The sequence below is a fragment of the Dysidea avara genome, chromosome 8, assembly GCF_963678975.1.
Source record: "Dysidea avara chromosome 8, odDysAvar1.4, whole genome shotgun sequence".
NCBI classification, from domain to species: domain Eukaryota; kingdom Metazoa; phylum Porifera; class Demospongiae; order Dictyoceratida; family Dysideidae; genus Dysidea; species Dysidea avara.
Genome location: NC_089279.1, coordinates 26,392,171 through 26,411,168, shown reverse-complemented (window position 1 = coordinate 26,411,168; position 18,998 = coordinate 26,392,171). Strand labels below are relative to the sequence as shown.

The window sequence follows — 18,998 nt, the reverse complement described above, 5'->3', positions numbered from 1 at the left end:
GCATGTGATAAGTGCTCAATCAATAGATGTGAAGGTTATCAGATCTGTATATATATTAGAGGTGCACCGATATGACTTTTAGCCAATATTCTGATAACCAATATAAAATAATATTATCAAGCCAATAAACAGAGCCAATCCAACATGGTAGCTGGACCTTTTCTCTAACAATTTGCACTCTAAATTTAAAAGTAACAGTGTGAGACTAATCAACAGTCGACATTTATTAAACAGGTGTTGCTAGGATATTACTAGAGCACGAGTGCCCCATAAATAGATGTGTATGTAAATCTGTACTGCATCTGCTGCTTGCATAAGTTACTGATCGTATACTGATATGCAAAAACAAGGGCAATATAGATGATAACCAATAGCCGATCCGATTATCAATACACATCTAATCTATAAAAATGTGATAAATCGATGCTGGCTACAATGAACTTTAGCTGGATACCCACTTGCTTTCTGTACAAGTAAGTATGTTGAAGGCCTGTATTGAGTGTGTGGACTACGTATAAAGCCACATCAGACATACACTGTTATTGCTCAGCCCTCAATCTCCGAAGTATTGCACAATTGTCTTTACACTACTCCACATATATTGCTTTGTATCTCCTATTAAGCAATCATGATGAACTTTTCAGGACTAGTTCTCTACCAGTGACCAATTTACCAGTGACCAATTGAGAACATTGGTGTGATCATAGAATAAACCACTTTGGGATTGAGATAGATTTTTCAATATTTTTTTAATAAAAGTATGGTAGATTTATTTAGCATTTTTTGGTTTTTCATTGAATAGCCACAGTATTCAGCTACAAGCAAAAAAAAATTGGAGTCGAAAAGGATATTCTATAATTATTTGATCACAGGAAAAGATTATTCATTGGCACATGAAAGAATAGAAATATACAGTAAATGAAAATTTATTGTCGTCTTGTATAAACAAGATCCTTATATGGAAATTTATATTTCTAGCTTTTGTTAAGAAGTTACTGAACTGATACAAATGCTGGGGTGGTTTAGACAAACACTTTTCATCCAGCTACTAAAAACACATTACAGTTAGATGCAAAAAGTGTATGGGTAAACAGCTTCTGGGGGATTAAGCGTTAATTCTATGTCCATGCAGGTATGACTTTGTCATAAATATTATGAGAGCATCATTGTGTGGCTTATGTGTGAACAATATTATGTTGAACACTCACAAACTACTTAATGTATATAAGTTGCTTGGTGCAGTTCCAGATCTACTGTCATGCATTTTTGGGCATGAAGCATCATAGCTACTAGCAGTATGCAATAACTATTCCTCTTTCAACATTATTATTATGACCATGCACTAACCTATGGAATGTATATTTCTAGGGCTTAATTATTATATGGAATCCTTCATTATCAACTGCTTTCCCTGAATATGTGGGCTTGGCCAGTCTGTTACATTTCTAAGTCTTTAGAATCCTTACACAACAAACCAGTTTTCTTGATTACATTATTCAGTTACTTATGCATGCTAGTGCTTGTACAGATAGCTACTGATCATGATTTTGCTTTAATGAAATGAATGTGAGTATATAATGACTTAAGACTCAAGCACTGTTTATGAATTACGACTATCAATGGTAAAATATAATATGTTTTACAATAATATTGCAGCCATACTTCTATGCTTAAGTGGTCAGCTGGTTTTATAGTACTTTCACTTGAAGTTTCATGCATCTATGAACAAAATTAATACATGGATGTACATACACACATACTTCTGTTCTTGCTTTGCCAATAGTATGGTATTTTTAATTAATGATAAGTTGTTTATACACTGGAAGAATATTAAAATTTCCTTAAAGCTGCAGTGTAGTGCAGAATTTCCTAAAGACTTAAATTCCTGAGCAGTTCCTGAACAGTTCCTGCAAATTGGAGGAACTGTTTAGGGAAGCCTAAAGCCCTGTACTGCAACTTGTCCATTATTCTTCCAGTGATATAGTAAATTATATGGTTATTGTTTGCCCAGCAAAGTAGTTAACTGGCCTCTAATTGATAATACATGCAGAGAAAGAAACATTGTATGGTATGACTTTCACTTTTATGCTACAAAGTTTAGTCATGCATACGTCATGGATACATGCTTTTTGTGCATGTGAAAATTTGTATGTGCACAATTATAGTATGTATACTGGACAACCTGTTTTGGAAGTGAGAATCTCATAGCCACTGATATACAGACACATGCTTAAGATTCAGATTAGACTTGAAATTGACTATAGTGTCTTTTTGGTGCACATGCAGAACTATTTGTTAATTATCAATGACAAACATCTTTGCAGAATGTGACTATAGCACAATTAATTCATTCAACATGTTACGGTTAGTGGCCTATACTAGTGCTTCTTGGAATTATACATATACTACTTAACAGTGCACCTAATGAGATAAGCAAATTTTCTCTTTCAACATTATGTTATAAAGTACTTATGAGAATGCATATTTCTAGCTATCACATAAATATGATTTTTTCCTGCATGTGTGGCCTCTCACAGACTGTAGGTCTTTCTTACTTCATACACAATCAGTTTCTTGTGTATACCACATGTTTACCATAGAAACCATTTTATGGCATCAATATACATTACATAGAGATGAGAGAGAAAGTTAGTAAGTACAACAGAGTTGATCTATAGAGATGATTGCAAATACACTCATAGCAATGACTAAGAAATGCTATCAATCAATTTGTACTGCAGGTGCTGGATTACACATATAGCTGCAGCACATATTCATAAGCACCCAATATACCAATCAGCATATTTTTCTTGTTGCCCACTTCAGGTCTTCTGTTATTTTCCTTCAACATCCAAGCAGTTTCTCCTATGTAGGTAATTTCATATATACGTACCTTCAATCCTATAAACTTGGGTACAAGGTTTTAAATTAAGGTGATAATTGATTGCTTGACCATGAAGGATGCCTGCATAATGAAGAATGCACACCTGGTACACATACCAATATATAGCTATATGGTTTAGCATGTGTGATTAGGTAGCTTTCCTGGTTGTTTAAAATATGTATTCGTAATTGCTTCATAGGTTGATGCAATAGTAAGATTTCCACAAGAATTAATGTGATATAATTGGAATCAACAACACATACATGTAATTGCATCTCTACCTATAGTTATGGTATACTGTATGATACCTCACACATGTACAAACATAGTAACTGGAGTGGACCACAGTATGCATGGCTCAACATTCCAATAGCAATGTTTGAGCACCATTACTAAAGCACACCTGGGTTTGGTATGCTGTTTCCTCTGTTAAGTGTATTATGGTGACACTGGTGTGCCTATAAGCTGTACATGTAGCTAGTTGGAACTCTGTGCAAACCTATACATGTGTGTATAGGTAAGTATAAACATACAATACATACACGTGCAGAGAACCTAATAATTTTATATACATTCACTTAGCACATGCTCTCGGTACATGCACACACATATATTCTGGCATCATGCACATGTGTACACACTATGCATAAACAAATTAACAGCAATTGATCGTGTTATTATATACAGGTGCTGGAGGGTACTTATACACCACATGTAAATATTCCTGGGGCAGGAGTATAATGACCCACAGAAGACTGTGTCCATGCTTACGGATAGAGGTTGAAGAACGTAAAGTATTTTAACTTCTGTATTCATGAGGTACCTTAGCCAAGTGATGGCAGCAGTAGTCTGGTAACTGCACGGTTCCATGCAGGTTCAATACTCAGTTGGCATTGTTGTTGGTTTAGTTTGCAACCATGCTTGGTTAGTGGCTAAGTTTGCTAAAATGATTTGAGTTTAGCTATACATGTGTTTATACAATTGAAATAAGTCTAGCAAAAAGTGGAATCACATTATACATGTAAATATTTACACATATGATGTATGTATGCAAATACTCATTAAAGATAAAGTGCAGTAAATATTCAGTGTATTTCTAAACTGACTGAAGTGCACAAGACAGTGATGCTATAATTTACAAACAGAGACCAAACTGAGGCAGCATAACAGCCAGAATCCTACCAATATTGAAAACATTAGTGTGGTAGTGATTCTTCCTAGTGAAACATCCTTAGTAGGTAGCACCTTTATTGTCTACAAATTTGCTATAAAAGTACAAACAACACTCCAGTGTAGCATGTATAACCCAGTGAGTAAAGAAGAATCTGTCAAGAACTACTAAGCCAACAAGCTACTGAATCATCATCATCATCATGAACTGTGCTGTTCTTATAGCAACTTTTGCATTATGCCTACTTGTTGGAGTAAGTTGCAATGAATACTAACCAAATGTCATTGTTTTTCTTATTTATAGGTGCAAGGCCAAAGTGACCCTGGTGAGCTAAAGGCTGCATGTATATCTATATACTTGTGTGTTAACATCTGCACAGTTATAGTAGTACTACATAGTGCAATACATGTATGTAGTGTTTACATATGTACTGCTTATATACTTTAATGGTAAATTGTGTTAGATTCATGAGCAAATTTTTGTTTACAGAATGTGAAATTAGGGGAATTGATTGTGTCTTTGTGATTGATACTTCGGGAAGCATTGGCTCAAGTCGGTTTCAGATGATCCGAGAGTTTACTGAGGGATTAGTCCAGTTGCTCACTATTGGTCTACAGGAGAGTCTCACTGGAGTAATATTGTTCAGCACTGATGCTACTCTTCATTTCAATTTGCCTACACACACTGATATTGCAGCTCTTTCAACAGCCATAAATCCAGACTTGCCATATGATGCTGGAAGCACCAACACAGCTGCAGCTTTAAGTCTTTTACTTAGCAGCGCTCAAGATGGCACAATGGGACTGAGACCAGGACATCCTGCTATTACTATTGTTATCACTGATGGAGAATCAAATGTTAACTCAGCACAGACCATACCTAATGCTCAGAGTGTACATGCATCTAACATATTCCAGCAGGTGTATGCTGTTGGTGTTGGTAATGCCGACCTCACTGAGCTTAATGCCATTGCTAGTGATCCTTCACTTGTTTTCAATACAAACAGCTTTGACAGCACAGCTATTCAACAACTGCAACAAGCTCTTTCCCAGAGATTGTGCGATGGTGAGTTGGTTAACATTCTGTATGATATTTACTACAGTTACATGGTAACTTGTTTGCAGACAATGAAAATAATACAATGGCAATGGGGGACCCTCATTTCATGGTTCCATTGGTGTCTGGTGATAAGCTGTGTTACTCCATACAAGGATACCCAGGACTGGTCTTCAACTTGATCTACAATCGCAACTACATCATTAATGCTTTCTTTGTAGACAGCCATGGTGATGAGAAAGATGCCACCTGGATTGGAAAGCTAGCTGTTATCCCACAAAATTCTAACAAATCTGAAGCAGTTATATTTGACTCAGTCAACCAAGAAGTTATATTAGTCAATCAGGGACATTTTACTGCTGCTGCAGTTGACAAAGTGGCCTTTGATGAAATGGGCAAAATGTCTGTCAAATTCACTCGAGGTGTTGCTAAGCAGACCGGTAATCCTCTGGTCCATGTTGAATATGCCAAACCATTTGCTACTTTTGATGTTAGTTTCTATGGCAACCATCTTGATGTAGATTGGAACATGAAATATGACAATGTTCCTCAGATGCATGGACTAATTGGTAAGTTCTAAATAGTGTGACGAATTTATACTATTTTCTTTTCAGGTCAGTTTATGGTTAAAGGATTGTCAGTTGACCCAATAAAGAAGATACTAACTTACCCTGACAGTCATGGCCCAGTAGCAGTGGAACTAGACAATGTGATGACTGGCAAGACATGCTGGAAAGCCATGAATCCTGGCCATCAGGGAGAAGGGCTTATTGAGGGCAGCATTCTCGACTACATGGTGTCCAATATGCTAGAAAATGATTTCAAGTTCAAAAAGTTCTAAGAAAAACTTCAAGACAGTGCAGTACACTGTACATGCAAGAATTATTTGGGTGCTATTATTATAATTATATGCACACACACTGTCAATGCATAAAAAAATATTACGTGTACACTTTAATGTAGATGCTGTAAGTAAAAATACATTTTCTGTATAAATAATAATATTGTATGATCTGTTGTACAATGTTTACATTGTGATTACTTAAATGTTATAAGCTGGATATATTTAACTTAGCAGTATTGTTAAAATGATTTTGTTATCATTTGTTATCCTAACATCTGTTACGTGAGTATCATAACCATTATGCCTTTTTGTGTTTGAATGTTCTGTTAGAGTTCTGTAAGAATATACCGTTACTTATGTATGTATATCAACCCAAAAACACAGTTTGCTGTAAAAATAGCACACCCAAGAAACTAGTACTTTTAACCCAATGTAAAAACCAGTTCACTTGTAAAGAAAGACCTCATGAAAGTAAGTAACTTAAAGTAGTACTTAGAGCTGATATCTGGAAAGGCCAAGAATCAATCTTAATACAACTAATTATAATTAGCAAAGTTTTCATCCATGCAAGGACACTTTGGCTTTAAAACAGGTGCACCCATAAAAGTAAAGGTAACTGGCAACTAAAATAGATGATATCTGAAGTGGCCAAGACTGAATGTTGATATACAACCAATTGCATTTAACAAAAAATTTAACATTGAACCTTTATCATTCCACTGTGCTCTACATTCACTCTTGCTGCATCCTAATTTAATTTCTTTTAACTGTAATTGGCTAGTAATTTGACCACCTTTTTAATAGTCAGTGCATAGAGCAAAAGAAAGGCAGTGAAAATACCAGCTAATTAAAGTCAAATTACCAACCAATTAAAGTTAAAAGACATTAAATTATAATTAGCAATGAATGTATAACAGCCATCAGCTATTTTGATTGTCAGTTACTTTTATGGATGCACCTGTTTTACAGCCAAGGTTTTCTTGCATGGTTTAAAATTTTGGTAATTGTAGTAAGTTGTATTAAGATTGATTCTTGGCTGCTCCAAATACAGTTACTTACTTTAATGAGGTCTTTCTCTACAGCTGAGCTGGTTTTACATTGGTACTTTTAGTTTCTTGAATGCACCTTTTTTACACGATGGTGTTTTTGGGGCAAATGTACCTCACCGGGGAACAGCGAATTAGTATAAAGGTAACATTTGGATGATCTTCAGAAATAAGCAATTAAAATGCATTATATTATCTGTCATCTTGTTTGACAGTGCTATAAAAGTCATACATAGCTACTACTGATTGTTATATTAAACTGCAAATCCAGAGTGTGAATTTACAGTGTAGAATGACTGTTCTGTTAGAGTAGATCTATGTTTACTGTGACATTCACTTACTATTTACAAAAAAAACAACATTATCTCACATCTGTGGCAAATGCTTCAGGCACTATATGCTCAAAATTAAGCTGGCAGAATTGGAAAGTACTTAATTAGTTCACAGTCACTATACAGCCAGCTAAGCATATTTTGCTCTACTTTTGAGATGTAGCTGAATTCACAATTCAGACAATTTATTGCACAAGCACTGATGGATGGTGGTATGATGCAATGCTTACCAGCAGTGATCTCACTTAGTTAACTGCTACACATAAGTCTCAGATTGCATAGCAAGTGTTGTGTGTCATGTCACTGCAGGAAAAACTCGTCTCAACAACTGCATCATCATCTCCCTATGTAGGTGTTCTTATTCTGTGTCATATTGAGATCAACTCTGTTAACTGTTGTAACTGGATTGGCAAGGTGTGCAGATTGTCTAAATCAATAAAAAGGTATAAAGAGATCAAGACAAACCAACCAGACATCAGTTGAACATAAAGCTGGATGTTAAAAGTCAAGACTTTAATTTTTATAGGATCAGTGAAAATGCACTCTAATGAAACATCCTAATATTCAAAATATAATTATTCTGGTTATTTTCACCCTGAATTCTAATTATCTTATCATTGTGTGGAACATTAATTTTGATGTTGAGATTCTCATATATGTAGCTAGAGCCTCACATTTCCCAGGAATAACAGTTTATACTAAGCAGATGTAGTAATAACTTGGATACGCAACCTGATAGCATTATACATTATCAAGAGTCCATAATAAGAGTCCATTATGGATTCTTAATTGTTATTATATATCTCCAGAGTGCTAGGCTGTATATAGAAAATAGTATGTGGCATGTGAATGAAACTAATGTTTTGTATATACTGTGATTGCAGTGTATGTTATAAACATAGTTGATTTTCACTTAGCCTGTCACATTTAAGTTAAACTAATTAATGCTTATTATAACTATGAATACATTTTGAAGAAACTGTTATAATATGAATTGTTTACTTCCTCCCATCAAATTGCTACAGCTTTTTTGTGCATGTAATGGCAATTATCAGGGGCAGATCCAGGAGCTGGCAAGGGGAGGGGCACAGGCTAAGTTGTAGGTGGTGGGAGAGAGCCAGATGTTCTAGTTCAGTGTTGCATTTTTGAAGCAACAAATAATCACCTCTTAGTAGTATCTCACAGTTGATTTTTGCCATTTCAGTCTTTCCTGTGAAGTATTAAAAGCTATTTAAAAGGCTCTGAATATCTTTAAAACATGCAGCAACACAATAAGTAATTTTAGAGACATTTAATACACACGAAAGTGGTGGGGTGGCAATTTTATAGTTAATTTGACTGGTTTGCTTTGGTTTCACATGAATTTGTAATAAATGCTAGTAAAGTGTGCATATTTTCATGAGATACAGTAATAAACTGATCTTGGCCTGATACAAAGTTTAGTAGCTATTTTAATCAGAAGCATGGCTGCATGGCTCCTCCACAAGGTAAGAGGGGTGGGGGGCATTTGCCCCAAATGCTCCATGCTGGATCCGCCATTGGTTATAATTATTATGGCGGTACAGTTCTCCACTTATTAAGCATCATCAATTTATTATACAGAGATTCTGCATATTAAGTGTAAATCTTATTTCATAATTCCACGAAACCTTAGCACTTTGACTGTCACAACTCAGACATTGATATATTTTCTTGCTAATAACCTAAACCAAAACAGCTATAAACTGTGAAAAAAGAGTGTGGCTTCCAAAAAAGTCAGGGTGAAAAAAGATGCCAAATCAAACCAAGAAATGGCTGTTAATGATGATCATTAAAAATGCTATAGGCATTTGGTTTGCAAATCAGTCATCAGTTGCATTTGACTATGGTCTCCATATTATTTACATTATAGTGATGTCACTATTACTATGTTATGGTTGACCTAACAAGGTTGTCATCCACATTCATCAGAGACATTATCCTCATCTGCAAAGTGGAAGAGTCGGGTATTATGGATAACCATATCATTGAGGTATATAGAGAGCTCTACATCATCCCTCCTCTTTTTTGATTTAGATGTCACTTCTTATTGTAAACCAAAGCTAGCCCATGGCCGGCTTGAAGCTTCCTTTTTAATGTCTTTTATTTACAACAGGAAGAAGATAAAGATGTGTATTTGACTATGTCTGTATACGTACATATTGTGTTTTAACTCTCTATAAAGCAACTTGTAATGTAGTTACAAGGTGATTTATTTGTGGCTGAACTCTCTACAGGGTGACTTGTTATGGCTGAACTATCTACAGAGTGACTTGTATGTAGCGGAACTCTCTACAGGGTGACTTGTTAAAACAACCCAAAATTTTTCCCACTCATATCTATATGGAAATGGCTGGGGCGATTTCCTTCAAATTTGATATGTGGACTCCCCTACCAACTGGGAATGTTTACAAAATAATAATTTTGTTCCAGTTGATTAAGGGATGGAGCTAAATATATGTGAAAATCGCATGTTTTATCTGTCAATATACCCATGGTGTGCTAAGGTATGGTATGCATGTGATAGTTTACATTAAAATTATTGTTATGCTCGACACTTGCATTGAAATTGAGTGTGTAAACTTCAAAGCCATGCACATGTAGTATAGGCAATTAAACATTATGGTTTGTTTGAGGTAGTTATGTAAGATGCAATACACATCATTTTTATGATTTCAGCAGAATATTTATTTTAGCTAGTTAAGTGCCTTTGTTGCATGATTCAGAATGATACTTGTAACTACAATTCATAGAACTAGCCGGCAGTTTAACAAACAAGTTGCTTGGGTTAATGGTACAGTTCCATATCTGATGTCACTTTTGGGCATGAAGCATAATTATACTAAGAGTGTACCCTAGCAACATCAACAACTTTCCTCTTTCAATTAGAGATGTGATGATATTATAGTAAATTACATGTACAGACCTATGGAATGTATATTCCTAATCAGGATTCTTCACTTAAATTATTTCATCAATTTCCCTACATGTTTGACCTCACCCAGACTGTCACTTTCTAAGTAATCCTTACACATGCAACCTGCTTTCTTGTTTAACATTAAGTTAGTTATGTTCATGTATGCTGCATGACAGATAATGATTTAGCCACATTGATGTCATAACAAATGGACTCCAGACTCACCAACCACACATGATGCACAATTGTGTATGAAGTACAATTTGCTGCAAAACTGAAATTCACTTGTGTTTTCAGTGGTCAGTGTGCTTACATTCTTTAATGTTAATATAGCTGTATCATACCATGTATGTAAACCATGCACATCTATTGTTGTAGGTATACATCAGTGTTTCCGATCCGCTGTGCATGTAATAATATAAGCATACATAGTCTGAAAGTTGCTCACCTGTAATTGAGCATTGTTGATTACTTTGTGCTTGACACATGATTCAAGGATTAATACTATAATTATGAAGGCTGTACAGTGTAGTATATAGCTACTTGAGGGAATTGCTCATGGACCATATGAAAACAGTTTGTATGCGATTGTGGCTTTTGTGGTGAAGCTGATGAATAATACATGCTTGCATTGATTGCAACTTAGTGGAAGTGACATAGTGGTTGATCCAGCAGAGTGCAGTTGTGACAAATGCCACATCCCCCTACACAAAGTTCTATAAGACTGATGTACGTATAGCACAGTAAGTTGTTAATTGCAATGCCAGTGGAAAATTTTACTAATTGGTTACATGTACAGCAAACAGAGATCTGGCTGTCTTGAATGTGTGTAGCATTTCAATATTACAATTCAAATAATACTTATCTTTCAAAAAGCCTTCTGTTGTTTGTTTTTAGAGTGTCTTGTCTTTTATTACTTCTTGGTGACAGCTAGGAGGAGTCTGTGAACTCTAACTAATTGTGAACCAGTGGTGGTTCTAAAATTTAGATGAGTATTTCCTCGCTGCTATCTATTAAGATCAGTTATCTAACCGTGCAGTTGCTAAAATAGTGCAACTACATATAACCATTAGAGTAGTTGTGTAAAAGCAATCAAAGAGGATAACAAGAATGTGTATGTATGCATGTGATAAGTGCTCAATCAATAGATGTGAAGGTTATCAGATCTGTATATATTAGAGGTGCACCGATATGACTTTTAGCCAATATTCTGATAACCAATATATATAAAATAATATTATCAAACCAATAAACAGAGCCAATCCAACATGGTAGCATGGACCTTTTCTCTAACAATTTGCACTCTAAATTTAAAAGTAACAGTGTGAGACTAATCAACAGTCGACATTTATTAAACAGTTGTTGCTAGGATATTACTAGAACACGAGTGCCCCATAAATAGATGTGTATGTAAATCTGTACTGCATCTGCTGCTTGCATAACTGAGTTACTGATCCTATACTGATATGCAAAAACAAGGGCAATATAGATGATAACCAATAGCCGATCCGATTATCAATACACATCTAATCTATAAAAATGTGATAAACCGATGCTGGCTACAATGAACTTTAGCTTGCTTTCTGTACAAGTAAGTATGTTGAAGGCCTGTATTGAGTGTGTGGACTACGTATAAAGCCACATCAGACATACACTGTTATTGCTCAGCCCTCAATCTCCGAAGCATTGCACAATTGTCTTTACACTACTCCACATATATTGCTTTGTATCTCCTATTAAGCAATCATGATGAACTTTTCAGGACTAGTTCTCTACCAGTGACCAATTTACCAGTGACCAATTGAGAACATTGGTGTGATCATAAAATAAACCACTTTGGGATTGAGATAGATTTTTCAATATTTTTTTACTAAAAGTATGGTAGATTTATTTAGCATTTTTTGGTTTTTCATTGAATAGCCACAGTATTCAGCTACAAGCAAAAAAAAATTGGAGTCGAAAAGGATATTCTATAATTATTTGATCACAGGAAAAGATTATTCATTGGCACATGAAAGAATAGAAATATACAGTAAATGGAAATTTATTGTTGTCTTGTATAAACAAGATCCTTATATGGAAACTTATATTTCTAGCTTTTGTTAAGAAGTTACTGAACTGATACAAATGCTGGGGTGGTTTAGACAAACACTTTCCATCCAGCTACAAAAAAACGCATTTCAATTAGATGCAAAAAAGTGTATGGGTAAGCGTTAATTCTATGTCCATGCAGGTATGACTTTGTCAAAAATATTATGGGAGCATCATTGTGTGGCTTATGTGTGAAGAACAATATTATGTTGAACACTCACAAACTACTTAATGTATATATTAAGCTGCTTGGTGCAGTTCCAGATCTACTGTCATGCATTTTTGGGCATGAAGCATCATAGCTACTAGCAGTATGCAATAACTATTCCTCTTTCAACATTATTATTATGATCATGTACTAACCTATGGAATGTGTATTCCTAGGGTTTAATTATCATATGGAATCCTTCATGTCAATTGCTTTCCCTGAATATGTGGGCTTGGCCAGTCTGTTACATTTCTAAGTCTTTAGAATCCTTACACAACAGACCAGTTTTCTTGATTAGTTACTTATGCATGTTAGTACTTGTACAGATACTGATTTTGCTTTAATGAAATGAATGTGAGTATATAATGACTTAAGACTCAAGCACTGTTTATGAATTACGACTATCAATGGTAAAATATAATATGTTTTACAATAATATTGCAGCCATACTTCTATGCTTAAGTGGTCAGCTGGTTTTATAGTACTTTCACTTAAAGTTTCATGCATCTATGAACAAAACTGATACATGGATGTACATACACACATACTTCTGTTCCTACTTTGCCAATAGTATGGCATTTTTAATTAATGATAAGTTGTTTATACACTGGAAGAATATTAAAATTTCCTTAAAGCTGCAGTGTATAGTGCAGAATTCCCTAAAGACTTAAATTCCTGAGCAGTTCCTGAACAGTTCCTGCAAATTGAAGGAACTGTTTAGGGAAGTCTAAAGCTCTGTATTGCAACTTGTTCAGTATTCTTCCAGTGATAATAGTAAATTATATGGTTATTGTTTGCCCAGCAAAGTAGTTAACTGGCCTCTAATTGATAATACATGCAGAGAAAGAAACACTTTTATGCTACAAAGTTAAGTCATGCATACATCATGGATACATGCTTTTTGTGCATGTGAAAATTTGTATGTGCACAATTATAGTATGTATACTGGACAACCTGTTTTGGAAGTGAGAATCTCATAGCCACTGATATACAGACACATGCTTAAGATTCAGATTAGACTTGAAATTGACTATAGTGTCTTTTTGGTGCACATGCAGAACTATTTGTTAATTATCAATGACAAACATCTTTGCAGAATGTGACTATAGCACAATTAATTCATTCAACATGTTACGGTTAGTGGCCTATACTAGTGCTTCTTGGAATTATACATATACTACTTAACAGTGCACCTAATGAGATAAGCAAATTTTCTCTTTCAACATTATGTTATAAAGTACTTATGAGAATGCATATTTCTAGCTATCACATAAATATGATTTTTTCCTGCATGTGTGGCCTCTCACAGACTGTAGGTCTTTCTTACTTCATACACAATCAGTTTCTTGTGTATACCACATGTTTACCATAGAAACCATTTTATGGCATCAATATACATTACATAGAGATGAGAGAGAAAGTTAGTAAGTACAACAGAGTTGATCTATAGAGATGATTGCAAATACACTCATAGCAATGACTAAGAAATGCTATCAATCAATTTGTACTGCAGGTGCTGGGTTACACATATAGCTGCAGCACATATTCATAAGCACCCAATATACCAATCAGATTTTTCTTGTTGCCCACTTCAGGTCTTCTGTTCTTTTCCTTCGACATCCTAGCAGTTTCTCCTATGTAGGTAATTTCATATATACGTACCTTCAATCCTATAAACTTGGGTACAAGGTTTTAAATTAAGGTGATAATTGATTGCTTGACCATGAAGGATGCCTGCATAATGAAGAATGCACACCTGGTACACATACCAATATATAGCTATACGGTTTAGCATGTGTGATTAGGTAGCTTTCCTGGTTGTTTAAAATATGTATTCGTAATTGCTTCATAGGTTGATGCAACAGTAAGATTTCCACAAGAATTAATGTGATATAATTGGAATCAACAACACATACATGTAATTGCATCTCTACCTATAGTTATGGTATACTGTATGATACCTCACACATGTACAAACATAGTAACTGGAGTGGACCACAGTATGCATGGCTCAACATTCCAATAGCAATGTTTGAGCACCATTACTAAAGCACACCTGGGTTTGGTATGCTGTTTCCTCTGTTAAGTGTATTATGGTGACACTTATGTGCCTATAAGTTGTACATGTAGCTAGTTGGAACTCTGTGCAAACCTGTACATGTGTGTATAGGTAAGTATAAACATACAATACATACACATGCAGAGAACCTAATAATTTTATATACATTAACTTAGCACATGCTCTCGGTACATGCACACACATATATTCTGGCATCATGCACATGTGTACACACTATGCATAAACAAATTAACAGCAATTGATAGTGTTATTTTATACAGGTGCTGGAGGGTACTTATACACCACATGTAAATATTCCTGGGGCAGGAGTATAGTGACCCACAGAAGACTGTGTCAATGCTTACGGATAGACGTTGAAGAACGTAAAGTATTTTAACTTCTGTATTCATGAGGTACCTTAGCCAAGTGATGGCAGCAGTAGTCTGGTAACTGCACGGTTCCATGCAGGTTCAATACTCAGTTGGCATTGTTGTTGGTTTAGTTTGCAACCATGCTTGGTTAGTGGCTAAGTTTGCTAAAATGATTTGAGTTTAGCTATACATGTGTTTATACAAGTCTAGCAAAAAGTGGAATCACATTATACATGTAAATATGTACACATATGATGTATGTATGCAAATACTCATTACAGATAAAGTACAGTAAATATTCAGTGTATTTCTAAACTGACTGAAGTGCACAAGACAGTGATGCTATAATTTACAAACAGAGACCAAATTGAGACAGCATAACAGCCAGAATCCTACCAATATTGAAAACATTAGTGTGGTAGTGATTCTTCCTAGTGAAACATCCTCAGTAGGTAGCACCTTTATTGTCTACAAATTTGCTATAAAAGTACACACAACACTCCAGTGTAGCATGTATATTCCAGTGAGTGAAGAAGAATCTGTCAAGAACTACTAAGCCAACAAGCTACTGAATCATCATCATCATCATGAACTGTGCTGTTCTTATAGCAACTTTTGCATTATGCCTACTTGTTGGAGTAAGTTGCAATGAATACTAACCAAATGTCATTGTTTTTCGTATTTATAGGTGCAAGGCCAAAGTGACCCTGGTGAGCTAAAGGCTGTATATCTATATACTTGTGTGTTAGCATCTGCACAGTTATAGTAGTACTACATAGTGCAATACATGTATGTAGTGTTTATATATGTACTGCTTATATACTTTAATGGTAAATTGTGTTAGATTCATGCACAAATTTTTGTTTACAGAATGTGAAATTAGGGGAATTGATTGTGTCGTTGTGATTGATACTTCGGGAAGCATTGGTTCAAGTCGGTTTCAGATGATCCGAGAGTTTACTGAGGGATTAGTCCAGTTGCTCACTATTGGTCTACAGGAGAGTCTCACTGGAGTAATATTGTTCAGCACTGATGCTACTCTTCATTTCAATTTACCTACACACACTGATATTGCAGCTCTTTCAACAGCCATAAATCCAGACTTGCCATATGATGCTGGAAGCACCAACACAGCTGCAGCTTTAAGTCTTTTACTTAGCAGCGCTCAAGATGGCACAATGGGACTGAGACCAGGACATCCTGCTATTGCTATTGTTATCACTGATGGAGAATCAAATGTTAACTCAGCACAGACCATACCTAATGCTCAGAGTGTACATGCATCTAATATATTCCAGCAGGTGTATGCTGTTGGTGTTGGTAATGCCGACCTCACTGAGCTTAATGCCATTGCTAGTGATCCTTCACTTGTTTTCAATACAAACAGCTTTGACAGCACAGCTATTCAACAACTGCAACAAGCTCTTTCCCAGAGATTGTGCGATGGTGAGTTGGTTAACATTCTGTATGATATTTACTAAAGTTACAATGTTTGCAGACAATGAAAATAATACAATGGCAATGGGGGACCCTCATTTCATGGTTCCATTGGTGTCTGGTGATAAGCTGTGTTACTCCATACAAGGATACCCAGGACTGGTCTTCAACTTGATCTACAATCGCAACTACATCATTAATGCTTTCTTTGTAGACAGCCATGGTGATGAGAAAGATGCCACCTGGATTGGAAAGCTAGCTGTTATCCCACAAAATTCTAACAAATCTGAAGCAGTTATATTTGACTCAGTCAACCAAGAAGTTATATTAGTCAATCAGGGACATTTTACTGCTGCTGCAGTTGACACAGTGGCCTTTGATGAAATGGGAAAAATGTCTGTCAAATTCACTCGAGGTGTTGCTAAGCAGACCGGTAATCCTCTGGTCCATGTTGAATATGCCAAACCATTTGCTACTTTTGATGTTAGTTTCTATGGCAACCATCTTGATGTAGATTGGAACATGAAATACGACAATGTTCCTCAGATGCATGGACTAATTGGTAAGTTCTAAACAGTGTGACGAATTTATACTATTTTCTTTTCAGGTCAGTTTATGGTTAAAGGAATGTCAGTTGACCCAATAAAGAAGATACTAACTTACCCTGACAGCCATGGCCCAGTAGCAGTGGAACTAGACAATGTGATGACTGGCAAGACATGCTGGAAAGCCATGAATCCTGGCCATCAGGGAGAAGGGCTTATTGAGGGCAGCATTCTCGACTACATGGTGTCCAATATGCTAGAAGATGATTTCAAGTTCAAAAAGTTCTAAGAAAAACTTCAAGACAGTGCAGTACACTGTACATGCAAGAATTATTTGGTTGCTATTATTATAATTATATACATCTACACATGCACTGTCATTGCATAAAAAATATTACATGTACACTTTAATGTAGATGCTGTAAGCAAAAATACGTTTTCTGTATACTGTATGATCTGTTGTACAATGTTTACATTGTGATTACTTAAATGTTATAAGCTGGATATATTTAACTTTGCAGTACTGTTAAAATGATTTTTATCATTTGTTATCCTAACATCTGTTACGTGAGTATCATAACCAGTATGCCTTTTTGTGTTTGAATGTTCTGTTAGAGTTCTGTAAGAATATACCGTTACTTATGTATGTATATCAACCCAAAAACACAGTTTGCTGTAAAAATAGCACACTCAAGAAACTAGTACTTTTAACCCAATGTAAAAACCAGTTCACTTGTAAAGAAAGACCTCATGAAAGTAAGTAACTTAAAGTAGTACTTAGAGCTGATATCTGGAAAGGCCAAGAATCAATCTTAATACAACTAATTATAATTAGCAAAGTTTTCATCCATGCAAGGACACTTTGGCTTTAAAACAGGTGCACCCATAAAAGTCAATTATGCTCAAAATTAAGCTGGCAGAATTGGAAAGTACGTAATTAGTCACAGTCACTATACAGCCAGCTAAGCATATTTTGCTCTACTTTTGAGATGTAGCTGAATTCACAATTCAGACAATTTATTGTACAAGCACTGATGGATGGTGGTATGATGCATTGCTTACCAGCAGTGATCTCACTTAGTTAACTGCTACACATAAGTCTCAGATTGCATAGCAAGTGTTGTGTGTCATGTCACTGCAGGAAAAACTCATCTCAACAACTGCATCATCATATTCCTATGCAGTTGTTCTTATTCTGTGTCACATTGAGATCAACTCTGTTAACTGTTGTAACTGGATTGGCAAGGTGTGCAGATTTTCTAAATCAATAAAAAGGTATAAAGAGAACAAGACAAACCAACCAGACATCAGTTGAACATAAAGCTGGATGTTAAAAGTCAAGACTTTAATTTTTATAGGATCAGTTAAAATGCACTCCAATGAAACATCCTAATATTCAAAACATAATTATTCTGGTTATTTTCACCCTGAATTCTAATTATCTTATCATTGTGTGGAACATTAATTTTGATGTTGAGATTCTCATATATGTAGCTAGAGCCTCACATTTCCCAGGAATAACAATTTATACTAAGCAGATGTAGTAATAACTTGGATACGCAACCTGATAGCTATATACATTATCAAGAGTCCATAATAAGAGTCCATTATGGATTCTTAATTATTATTATATATCTCCAGAGTGCTAGGCTGTATATAGAAAATAGTATGTGGCACGTGAATGAAACTAATGTTTTGTATATACTGTGATTGCAGTGTGTGTTATAAACATAGTTGATTTTCACTTAGCCTGTCACATTTAAGTTAAACTAATTAATGCTTATTATAACTATGAATACATTTTGAAGAAACTGTTATAATATGAATTGTTTACTTCCTCCCATCAAATTGCTACAACTTTTTTGTGCATGTAATGGAAATTATCAGGGGCAGATCCAGGAGCTGGCAAGGGGAGGGGCACAGGCTAAGTTGTAGGTGGTGGGAGAGAGCCAGATGTTCTAGTTCAGTGTTGCATTTTTGAAGCAACAAATAATCACTTCTTAGTAGTGTCTCACAGTT

The 18,998-nt window shown here is 35.3% G+C and overlaps 1 protein-coding gene across 1 annotated transcript; it reads left to right on the top strand.

Annotated features, from left to right (window-relative positions):
* The first annotated feature begins 3,769 nt into the window (after window positions 1–3,769).
* On the top strand, window positions 3,770–17,497 carry LOC136264891 (matrilin-4-like). Its single transcript, XM_066059656.1, has 9 exons — window positions 3,770–4,308; window positions 4,359–4,380; window positions 4,545–5,120; window positions 5,180–5,680; window positions 5,726–5,949; window positions 15,686–15,707; window positions 15,868–16,443; window positions 16,496–16,996; window positions 17,042–17,497. Exons 1-9 carry the CDS (start codon window positions 4,258–4,260, stop codon window positions 17,266–17,268), a joined length of 2,700 nt encoding a protein of 899 aa, XP_065915728.1. The 5' UTR covers window positions 3,770–4,257; the 3' UTR covers window positions 17,269–17,497.
* The last annotated feature ends 1,501 nt before the right edge of the window (window positions 17,498–18,998 follow it).

What these genes read in the sequence shown, in the direction of transcription:
- LOC136264891 (XM_066059656.1), top strand. Translation starts at nt 4,258, where the DNA reads ATGAACTGTGCTGTTCTTATAGCAACTTTTGCATTATGCCTACTTGTT. An exon ending in ATTTCAAGTTCAAAAAGTTC is followed by an intron (nt 5,950 to 15,685) that starts TAAGAAAAACTT and finishes TCGTATTTATAG; the next exon opens with GTGCAAGGCCAAAGTGACCC. An exon ending in TTCCCAGAGATTGTGCGATG is followed by an intron (nt 16,444 to 16,495) that starts GTGAGTTGGTTA and finishes CAATGTTTGCAG; the next exon opens with ACAATGAAAATAATACAATG.